The 12,133-nt window shown below is 33.4% G+C and overlaps 1 protein-coding gene across 4 annotated transcripts in view; it reads right to left on the reverse strand.

Annotated features, from left to right (window-relative positions):
- Nucleotides 1-12,133, reverse strand: part of ZZZ3 (zinc finger ZZ-type containing 3) — a 59,130-nt gene that overhangs the window by 5,288 nt on the left and 41,709 nt on the right. For 3 of the 4 annotated variants that reach the window (XM_032192514.1, XM_032192512.1, XM_032192513.1), the window contains exons 4-10: nt 10,575-10,713; nt 9,104-9,251; nt 8,903-9,021; nt 8,540-8,611; nt 8,261-8,362; nt 7,117-7,212; nt 2,641-2,793 (exon numbers count right to left, since the gene is read on the reverse strand). In XM_032192514.1, the coding sequence (XP_032048405.1) occupies nt 2,641-2,793; nt 7,117-7,212; nt 8,261-8,362; nt 8,540-8,611; nt 8,903-9,021; nt 9,104-9,251; nt 10,575-10,713 (829 nt within the window). The remainder of the gene's footprint in view (nt 1-2,640; nt 2,794-7,116; nt 7,213-8,260; nt 8,363-8,539; nt 8,612-8,902; nt 9,022-9,103; nt 9,252-10,574; nt 10,714-12,133) is intronic. The other variant, XM_032192515.1, reaches the window with a different exon arrangement.

Below are 12,133 nucleotides of genomic sequence, written 5' to 3' on the forward strand. Positions count from 1 at the left end.
ACAGGGTTATTTCATCTCATGTTCACTCCTCCTTCCATTCATTTCATATTGTCTTAATAGCTTAAGAAAATAGATTGCTTCACTTCCTAAATTATGAAAAATTCCATATCCCTATAGGCTGGTGCATATAACTGTACCCCCAAAATCATAACACATGGTTCTCTTTTTAAATAAAAAACACACCATTCTGATTTTTCTCATCCAATTTTCTTCAGCAAAGGTTGAATACCTGTATATTATGAGAACAGAGAAGCTCTCATTCTAATTCAAATGTCTACTTCATGATGGCTATTTAATTGTAGCAGCTGTCGTTATGGATTTGCAATGGTTTTCGGATCCTATACTATAGGAATGTTCGGTTATGAAAAAGAGCTATGAGACAGTAATAAGTCTTCAAATATAGCCTGCATACATCCTTTCAATTATTCTTCTTTTTAAGAAACTGCGAAGTTTGAGGAATGTGCGCTACATTTAGTAAGTTTACTAAAGAAAGGGAGGGAAAATGGCATGCTCTTTAGCACTAAATTTCTAAAGGTTGTATCAATTATTTAATTGTAATTGTGAAACTATTTTGTGGACTAGACTGCAAATATTCAGAAAAAAAAAAACAAGATCAAATGACATAAATTCTGTGGTAATAAGCTATGTTCTTTTCATATAAAACAGGGATTCACATACTATGCAAACCTAAGTTTTTCTGAGAAAAACCTACCTGGAACAATATAACTATGTATTGAATAAACTATGGTGTAATAATCCTATAATAATTTATTCTGTTCTTGTAAATTGTTCTAGAATAATTAGACTACTCGCAAAATGAAGTAATTGTAACTGAAAAATAAATGCACTCTTTTGAGAATAGAAGGTCTTCACTTAGAAATAATTAATCTATACCACAACAATATTTTGAAAAATGGTTATGCCAGTCAACTTGCAATACCCAGACATAATCTTTTATTTTACAAGGAAACAGCACCTGGTACTTCCATTGTAAAGAAATCAAAGAAAACCTTGCCTATAATTTTCTTGCTACACCAAATATATAAAGTATTTTTTCTCTGAGACACTGACTGTAACTAAGAGATCTGATTTTTAACATTAGAACAGACTCCAGTATATTTATTTTGATTATAGTTCATGATCTCTTTTTCTTTCCAAATTGTTTCTATTTTGCATTGATAATGGGGATCTTTTTTGTAACTGAGCTCACCTGTGTCTTTCTACATTACTGCAAGCCAGAAATATATCCATCTGGAAAGCTGCACTAGTGAAGAAAGAAAAGATTAAGCCAAATTAAAAAAAAAAAAAAAAAAAAAAAAAGGGCACAAGTCCACCATTATCACTGCAAAAAACCAGCAACTTCTACCAAAATGAAAATAAATCCCAGTTGGTTTATGGTCCTCATATTTACTAAAGTTAGGACACCATGGGGAAAAAATGTGTTTAGAATGTTTTAGGAAAATATTAAGAACAGAATATGTATTTAAGAATAATACAGAACAAAGGAATGTGTGATCAAAAACAGCTCCATTAAAATACATAACAGTAATCGGCATCTCTTCTAATACACATTTTTCTTTCCACATCTTTTAGGATTCTTATTAGGAATAAATAAATTATCAGAAATGCCTGGACATGAAAAAAGATCATCACTGAGAGACAGAATGAGTGAAAATGTGATTTAAGACTGGGTTATAAATGAGCAAATGTAATAATTTCAGGAAGATTATGCAGTGCATGTGAAAAAAGTCGATAAAGCAAATGAATGGACTTCAGCTGGGTGGCCTTAATGCCCCTGTTATGCAACAAGCTTTTCACACACATGATGTCACTAGGCTCTCCAAAACAATACAAAAAATTAACAGGTCAGGTCCTTCAGTCTAAACACAGTAAAGCCACAGTGATTCACACCAGCTGTGAGCTGTGTCAAACATATTCTCATTAGGATCCCTAATACATAGGCACTACAGTCCCCCATATGGTTGTAAGAAGTGTCTAAACCATTGTAGTATTACTGCATGTGATACATTAGGAAACTGGAACACTACACGTTGTAATGACACACTGGGACAAGACATCTACTGGAATTTGCCTCTAAAAGCACGTATTTGCCACTTCAGGACTAAGTCTGTTAGCTCATGTTTTCAAGCAGATTGAAAAAAAAAATTGATTTAGTGAAGGAAGACAAAAAAGCAATGATGCCAATGGAACTCAAGCTTTACCAAGACACTACGCAACCTGTCTAATACCACACATCTTTACCTAGAATCATGCCTGGGTTGTTTGTACAGTTTTAAAAATGATATCACTTATAATAACATAATAAATAACATTAAAAATAAATAACATCAGATCACGTTTTGAAAATACGTAAAACTAAACATTTTAAAAGTTGTTTCAGGACAGAAATTTTTACTACTTCATTTACTTCCTATCTTTTTGGTCTATTTTTTCTGGAACTGTGGACCTTTATATTAACAATGTGTTTGCAATTCAAAATGACCCATGAATCTGACTATAATTTAGTACTTAATTGATGATATTTGTTTTATGGCAAAGATGCTTCATCCTCATATTATTCAATAAACAAGTTAAGATGACAATAAGGAATACATTTGCTTACTGATTTAAATGACATACCGATACTTCCTCTTCTGCTGCAGTATCCATATGACTGTGAAAACTGGATCTGTCATCATCTTCATCCATATAAACTGGGGGTTCATGAGATGTCATGAAAGTTGAAGGTTTGAAAAGATGTTTATTTAAAGGGTGCTGCCGTCTACTTGATGACTACAGTGGAAAGATAATATATTTATAAAAAAAATTGCTTGATTACCATTTAAGTAATCCTCATCAATATAACCTTGTCAGAAAAATCACTCTTTTGCACTGAACATGTATCATCTTCCCCATTATTTTTACTTAAACCTCTATATTGGAGCCTCATATAGTTTCATATTGTGGAGCTTTTTTCCCCAGTAAGTGAAATCAGACAAAGAGTGGAACACTTCTCTTTTTAAAACCCAGCAAGAAAGTGCTCTCACTATAAAAAGCCCAGCATCTAAATTAATGAGACACAACAGTAAAAATAAAATAAAATAAAATAAAATAAAATAAAACAAAACATACAATTTTAAAGACTGAGAACCAAAGTGCAAAGGTATTAAAAGACTTCCAAGGCTTAAGGGATGGCTCTTGTGTGGGACTAACCAAAGAAGTACTTTTGCACACATCCTAGACCCAGGAGATCAGTCCATGTTTGACACATCATCAAATTCTTGTATTAGTTTGTGTCTTAGAAAATGCAAGTCTAGGCTAATTTTGTCCAGATTTCTTTCTTAAGTCTATGGTAAGAAAAAGCTACTGCTAAAGGCTTTTCATTCCACCACAAAAGAGGTTTCTATGAGAAAGAATTTGTCCCTGAAGGTTCTTTTTCATTGCCACTGACTGGAAAAGGAATCTAAGAAATGTTCAAACAGATAAATTACTCCATTAGTGTGTATCTAACGCTGTCTGAAGGTGTAGAATGCACAGCAATTTTAAAGTGGATTACTTAAAGGCACTCAGCCCCCATTACTTAATCCCCATGGAAGAATATTAAATATCAAGTAGAAGAGCTATTGGTGAATGAAACTGACTTAACTTTTTACTTAGCTCCTTTCCCGACCAGCATTTTGACATCTTAAATACATTCCACAATTTAAAGAAAACAATGCAAATCAAAAACTGTAAGCATGGAAAACATTTTCTTTTAATTATAAAACAGAGGACTTGTCTAGGTTCTGTCACGTAGACAAAGCATAAGGAATATTTACAACAGTTAATGCTTTCTCTTTTCATAGAAGATGCTTCATCCCAAAGGCTCCTAAAATCAGTCACAAACCTGTAGCACTGTAATAAAACCATTTATCTCTAAACTGGGATTCAATACATAACATTATTTTATAGTTCTGCACAGTTTAAAAAGCAAAGGCAAAGATCCCATAAATTATATTAGCTGGAATGGAGCTCTGCAGACAAGTATAACAAGGAATTAAGACTAGCCCCATTGTAAGGAATGATCTGAAATAATGACAATTGGAAGCTGGTACCTCATATCTGTAAGCACACAATGCACAGAATAAAAATGACCATTTTGTTCTAAGCCTAATACAGTGCCTGCTGCATTGAATTTTTCCACCTTCTGCCTTATACACGTAATCACCAACTTCCTGAGTTTTGCTTCCTTTCTGGTTTCCTTTAAAATTTCATACCACCAAAAATAATTCTATTTGTAAGGTTAGGCTGTGCATACAGTACTAGATCTGGAATTCAAGAAAGGAAAACCATACCTATGCTTAAATAGTTGCAGTATTATGCATATAGTTATAGCCTAGAAACTTAACTGAGGATTTGAATTCTGTTTTTAATATGATTCTGCTTGTGGTGAAGAATGAACTAAAATACTACATAAGAGCAGATAGTTTAAAATCATTTTTCCTTTGGGAAATTTATCTTGTGGATTAAGCTTAAAGGCAGGTGCACTGATAGAATACAAACATAAAACTGAAACCAATAAGCCGTAATTGAAGAATTGATTACTACAGTCCTAAATCACTGATTCTATTTTCACCAACAGTTGATAACATTGCACAGGAAAATAAACTGGTGCATCGTGCTTGATTTCCTGTGCCATTTATCACAAGAGACATGTCATACGAGGAGATACACACAGCAACTTCAACAAGATGTTAAGGAACTGAGTAGCATTCTCACCTACCCAGGAACCATTTCAAAAAAGCAGCCTAGGCAATCCCCATGGAAAAACAGAAGTACCTTCCCCTTGTGAAGCATCACTATTGACACAATTATTTACATTACATATAACTGGGTTTTTATTTCCTCCAAAATTTATACTTGAAGTATCAGCATCCAATTTATACTTCTATTATTGGCAGTAAAGCAGATAGTGCACTTTACAGTGTATACACACACTCGGTATTGAAACAAACAGGAGTACGGCATAAGCAGGATCCAGGCTTTCAGTACCCCCTTGCACTTCCTTTCTGCCACATTATGTTATCTCCTTTGGAGACCTGGGAGTAACTACAGGCTGGTATGGTGCTGTCAATCAGTGCTCTAAGTAGACAGTTAAACTAGCAGACCAAGACCTCAATCCCCCCCACATATACTATTTGTTTGATTTTTTTTATTCTGCTGTTTTATTTTTTTAAAATGTTTTTAAAGTGTTTTTTTTTATTTTTTATTTTTTATGTTTTATTTTTATGTTTGTTTTTTATGTGGGTTACAAAGAAAAAAACAGAGAAGCTACCTTAATAAAAATCAGGGACAATGACCTTACTCTTACAACTTGGTAATAAGGGTACGAATTATACTGTGAAAACAGACATGAGCATTACATTTGTTCTATGTATAAGTTTATCTCAAAATCTATATATTGCAGTTTGAAAACATTGAAAATTGTGCAAAATATGTTTTAGTATTGATTATACTGTGTATGTAAGCAGAACAGCAGGACTATAGAACTTTATGGATCACTGTTCAAATTAGTGGAAAACATGGTTAGTGTCAACACACGTACTGATTAAGTGCTCCCATTATTCAGCAAATACAGTAGTCTGCTGCCCTGCACTCTGTAATAAGTCTTTCCAAATAAAATCAAGAGGAAAGGAAAAACAACTAACATGTGACTAAGGTCATTTAAAATTATAAGGTGACATAAAGAACCCCAAGGGTTATAATTTTCAAAAAACAATTTTCACCCTCCCACATCTCTTTCAAAATTAGCCCCACAGAACGGTAAACTGTACAAGCAATGTAGAGTTTAGATAAATCTCACCACAATATTTAAGGTATCAATGTTTGCAGCTGCTTTTTGGGTTCTTCTGCCAGAAAGCACTTTTCCAATAGATAAAGCAGCAGACAAAATCATGTCTGTGCCTTCCCTGCCTCTGTTTATAGAGCAGAATAGTAGGTTAAAATACTGGTGAAAGTAAAATGGCATTACCATGTTAAATGGAAAGGTCTGTGATACTCATTCTTTGCAGTAACTTCAGAGAAAACTAGCAGACAAGTGGGGGTGTGTACCCTTTCACATCATTACAGACAAGCATTAGTAGATCTCCTATCAGACTCATCTGACAGTAACTTTAGGTCCCAAACTTTCAAGGGACTAAATTTGCAAATGTGCATTTTCAGGATCAGTGCAAGGCTTGCTCTATTCCTTATCAGAAAACACCACAGATACCTCAATGCAAAAAAAAAAAAAAAAGAAAAAAAAAAGAAAAAAATCAATGTTACTCTACAAAATGTTTTTGTAACAGGTTTTAAACAACTTCTGCAAATATACTGTTAACAAAAAAACAATAAAAACATGCTAAGATTTCCCTCTTCAAATGTCTAGGGTTCTCATTAGTGTCCAGGAGTACTACATGATTTACATCAAAATACACGATTGGCCTGCACAGCAGTCTAGGGTCTTCTTTGTGCTTTTTCAAATTAAGAAGATTTCTCAAGGTCATATTTTCTCACCCATTCCAAGATCAGGAAAAACATTACATTTTAATCGTCATTTATATGACCTTTTCATTTTAACAGTCATATATACTGCAAATCAAAATAAAAGATGACATTTCAGAATTAAATGCTCATTTAATGTGCTAGCTAAGTATGCTGTTATACACAGTCGTCTATGTTTTTGGTAATTAAAACATGACTGTACAATATGAACTACAGGGCTCCTTATCCTCTTCCAATAGGGTTCTCATTAGCCTCTTCTGTATCAATGACAATACACTTACAAACGAGGAAAAAGTACCCCCAAGTCCAATGCTCCAGCCTTGTTAGTTCAGCCTGCACTCTAACTGCAGCATTCTCTTTCCTGACACTTCATTTTGGTGTGATTATGCAATACAGCTGTAATTAACAGGTGTTGATGTGAAACTAGAATAACTCCTAACTCACTCTACATTAATAGCAAAAGAAATAGATTAATTAAGAAATACATGCAAGACTTAATCAAGACTTAAGTTCACTGAAATATTAATATTTTAGTTTCAATTTGCATGCAAATGCAAGAAGAAAAATGGAATTTCTGTTGTAATATTGTCTCACCTTTTTGGAATATAAATATAAATTTGGAGTTCTTCCTGGAACTGGAATACCAGCTTTAGTCAGTTTAATAAAATATTTTTGTACTCTACTGGCAACCTAAAAACAAAAAACAATCAACAATTAAATGTCTAATGAAATATAACAGGCCTTCACTTCAAAACTGTGCATACAGAAAGTACTTCTGTATTTTATTTATGATATCAGAAGCATGCATTTTAATTTCCCAGTATGGAAAAATATACCTGTAAGCCTAGATATGACCTGAGATGAGGTATTGTTGTATTAAGAGAAACACTTAAGAATTCTTCTATGCGAAAGCATACTAGTGAAATAGGAGAAATAAAAGTTCTGTAAACACAGAACATCGGCATATTTATTTATTTATAACTTCTGGTCGAACAGGAGAAAGTATGCTGCTTTAGTGGAAAAATCCCTAAAAGTCAAAAACATTCAGTATCTCCACTCCTTTTGTGGACACGGGCCCCAGTATAAAGCTAATTCTTCTGTCTGCAAGTATTAAAATGTCTGCCCATTTTACAGTATTGAGGTGCAGGAAATTCAGTACTCCATCGTAACTCAATCTGAGAACAAATGGTGTCACACACTATACTTGCTATAAAGAATTAAATGGATGCTGTCAAAATCTAATGAACAACAACTATGTCTGGCAGTTTTGTCATGGGCTTTGGGGCACTGTTAAAATTCTTGATTTGAGATTAAAAGAATCACGTTGTTATTAGTGAAATGCAGGCTCTGCTGTTAAATTTTTAAGAAAAAGTGCCAACTGAAAAGATACTGAATTTTATGTATTGCAGTTTTAAAAATTGAGATCTACAATTAGAACTACTGGGAAATTATATACTAACTGCTGGGACGCAGTGTCTGATACTGGTACTACCATACTAGAATATTCAAAAAATGCATAAAGTCAAATCTTTTTCTATCAAGATAGGTTTTATTGATTTAATTATGAACATTATCAAAAATAAACCTCTTTTCTGATTTCTCATTTTATGACTTATGGTACCTAGATTTATTTCTAATTTTTTATTTTCTGTTTAAAAAAATCTCTTATCAGTGCTTCCTAAAAAGCTAAAAAATAATCAACAGAAGGGATTACTTCTTAAAGCATTTTACTTGTTACCTGCTTTGCTGTTCTATTTCCCAGTTCATCAGCTATCTTCTGCCACCGTCGGGACTCTACTTCCTCTGGTGGATACTTCAGAAGCAACTGCTCGAGTTTTTTCTAAATTGAGCACAAACAACAGAAAAAACACATTTTTCTTAGTAGAGATACAAGTTGTCACTGGACAGGTATCTACATACATGTGACTTTAACTTAAATTACTGTAAATATTATTACAATGTTTGTTATTATCACATATATTATTGCAGCTACTAAAGTGGAAGAGTTTCCCATTACCTGTTCCTCTACAGTCCACAGCTGGTTAAACGTTTCAGGTTTGGTCTCATCGCAAAGTCGTCCTCTTATCATCTGCTCAAATATAGTACAAAAAATGGAACAGGTGTTTAGAAAATGTACAGCTAGGATAACTTGACTTTGATCCTTTTCCTAAGTAAAAATCAGAACTGAAACAAATATAGGCATGAAAATTTGAAATAAAATTGTTCTAAAGCAAAAAATAGGATCTCCAATTTGATCCATGAATTAATTTTATGATCAATTTTAATGATTAAATTAATGGTTAAAATTATCCACATACCCCATAATTTAAAAATTTTTACTGTTTTGTAAAAAATCTATCTTTCCTTTTGTGACAACTACCTGTGGACGACTGCTTGTAGAGCCTTCTGGACCATCACTTAAAGGCAAGACAGAGTATGAAACAGATTCTCCATCCTTCTTGGGATCCAAAGGACTTTTTGGTCTTGCAGGTATACCTACTGCAAACAACACAAGAAATGAATTATTAAAACTCCATGCTGGTCTTTTGCTTCTTGTAACATATATTCACTCTCCTTTTACCTTTGTCAAAAATCAGCTTTGCTCTCCTACTGTTACGTTTTCGGTTTTTGAATTCTCTCTCAAAGTTTCCAAGGCTAGTGGTATATTGGTCCCAGGCAATCTCAGGGAGCTGAACAACTCTCTGAGGATATGGAAGACCCATATCGACCTGAAAAAAATGTGAAAAGTGATAAACAACACTTAATGTACTTGTTGTATATCCCAACAAAGAACTATGGATCCTGGAAAGTTATGAAAAAGTTATGAAAAACTGCCTTTCAACTAAAAGCAAAATTCAAAATCAGCATTTTTAAAGTGCCATGCAGCACAAAGGTTTTTTCAGGAGAAGATCTCTTTCAAGAGTAATACACAACAGTGCATATAAAATATGCAGCGGCACGGTCAATGATGGCTTATTGAGCACAAAGCTTCGAAGTTTGTGTTTCACAGCTGAAATCAGGTGTTTCTGATTTCAATACTCTGTTGCTGTCTACCTGCCTTTTGTTTTGTTTAGACATACTGCTTGCCCACTACCTGTAACTTTCTTAAGGTTAAGAAAACACCATGTTTTATCATCTGATAAACTGAAACCCAAACCCATCCCTTCAAGGAAATCAAAGCATAATTTACAATGTTTATGCTGTCTTCTTACTATAACACTACTGATGCAAGCCTTACAACTTTTTTCTTTTTTTTTTTTTATGGTCAACCTTAAGAGTATCCTTCCTTAGATTCAGAGACATAAATGTACCACATGCCTTCAACTAGCATTAGTATTTCCTATATGATACAATGATTATCAAATGCAATCCTATTACGAGTTATTAACACATCTCAAAATGTAATGGCTAAACAACCACTGAAACCAATAGACTTAGGTCAGACCTCTCTTTAAACCAAGGTCTCTATAAACCTAGGGAAAGGGCATCATAAAATACTTTTTTTTTTTTTTTTTAAGCATCTCTGTTACTACATATTTTAAGCTTGAGAAGAAAATCATTCTTTATCAAAATTCATTCTCTTCCATCAGACAGTATTTTAGTTACGTTATCCAGCACTCTTCCAGGTATGTTTTCTAATGTCCATTTTGATTTAATGAACGATATTTCCTACTCTTTCAAAAGTACACTACCAAATTCATTCATAGAATGTCATTTAATTGCTCTAATGAGAAAAATTACAAATTCCTGGCTTTACAACCAAGCACTTGCAGTCACCTGTAGATTTCAGGTTGTCTTAAAATACCCACATTACAAGTTTAAAAATTATATTTCCATGTAACAATGGAAAGAAAACATATCTAATAAAATATTTGAAGACCTCTCTCAAACATTTCATAAGCCCAAGGGTCATTTCTGCTCAGCAGAGAAAGGACTTCAAGCTCCTAATGTTTCTACGCAAGTATATATGGAATTCTGATACCTACAAATGATGAATTACTAGTTATTAAAAAAAAATCTGAGTAAGACTTAAGAAATGCCCATCGAAATACCTTCTTCTGGAGTCTTTCCACAAATCCAATAGGATCTTTCAGTGCTTCTCTCTGGTGTCTGCCTAAACTTTCAAGGTCTTGAACTGCTTGAGTACGTTGAGCCTCGAGTACAGCAATCGTCTGTAACAGTCTCTGATAACTACAGAGACAAAGGAAAACATCTCACTAAAGTTGTCTTTAGAAGTGATCCCCCCCAAACCTAAATACTAGCCACAATAATCAACTAGTATCTAACATGTCATAGCTTATCTGAAACAGTTTATAGACATTTTTACTGAATTATATAAATAATTATCTCAAACTTATTTTAAGTAGTAGATGAATTTATATAAACCAGTAAAAATATTTATGTACTAGATTTCTTTAAATGTAAAACCTACACTAGCTAAAACAATACAGTATCAGGGACAAGCTACTCATATTCTCAATAGCTACGATCAACATACTTTGCTTACAAGGAAAGAAAAACAAAATTATGTAATTTCTTTCACTTCAAAATAAGCTACAAATGATTCTAAAACAAAATTTTAACATTGCACTCAACCACCCACACGCTGTACAGGAATGTACAAACTTTGTAGTTAAACATTTCATAGAAGCTTCACTTAAGAGAAAAATGTAAGGACCATTTACAAAATGTACCAATAAACCAAGAAGTAAGTAACTTGCAAAATAAATACATAAAAAAGAGATTCCTCTAAGTGTACAGAAGTTGAATGAAATGTCAGTGTTCCCTCAAATCTGCCATGCTGGATTCACATGCAATTCTTATCTCCTATTTAACAGATACACTAAAGCATCACTTACATGACTCTCGTATCTGTACCCAATAATTGAAGCTTCTCAGACTACCTTCTACAAAGCTAACTTGAAGACAGGAAATCGTACCATACTGTAACTAAGCCTTTAAAAAAAATGGGTAGTAACTATGTTTAATCCTTTTTATAAGCTTTCTAGTTATGGTAGTCCACTTCAGTCCCTGAATCATGCAGTTACCTGTGGCCACTGAAGTTGCAAATTACTAAATATAGACTATACGCGCGCACACTAAAATCTAAGATGTATTCACTACTAAACTATTTCAGTAAATTTTCTTTCTGTTCCCTTATTGCTAAAACAAAGAGAACACTAATATAATGAATTCAACACATACTACAGAAAAGATCCAGAGTTTACAGAGCTAATGCAAGTTTTTCAATTGACTACCCTGGTAATTGGATAAGGCCTTAAGTGCAGGGAAGTAAACAGCCTGAAGGCAAAGTGCAGGCTTCATACCATCAAGCATTTAAGATTCTGCCTAGACAAGCTGTTGCCTCACCCCCCAAAAGTTAATTTTCTTTCCACTTACATGTAATAGTTGAAAACACGGGATACAGTCTTAAATTTTTTAGTTGAATACTAAAATGCTGAGTGGATTTAAAACCAGCATGATATAAATATATTATGGATCTATTATTATTTGTCTGCACATATTCAGGTTATATTCAATTGAGAACAGAAATGCTTGTTCAGTAACTAATACAATTATTCCTATACAGGCAAAACAAAGAATTTCAGAA

The sequence above is a fragment of the Aythya fuligula genome, chromosome 8, assembly GCF_009819795.1.
Source record: "Aythya fuligula isolate bAytFul2 chromosome 8, bAytFul2.pri, whole genome shotgun sequence".
Lineage (NCBI taxonomy): Eukaryota > Metazoa > Chordata > Aves > Anseriformes > Anatidae > Aythya > Aythya fuligula.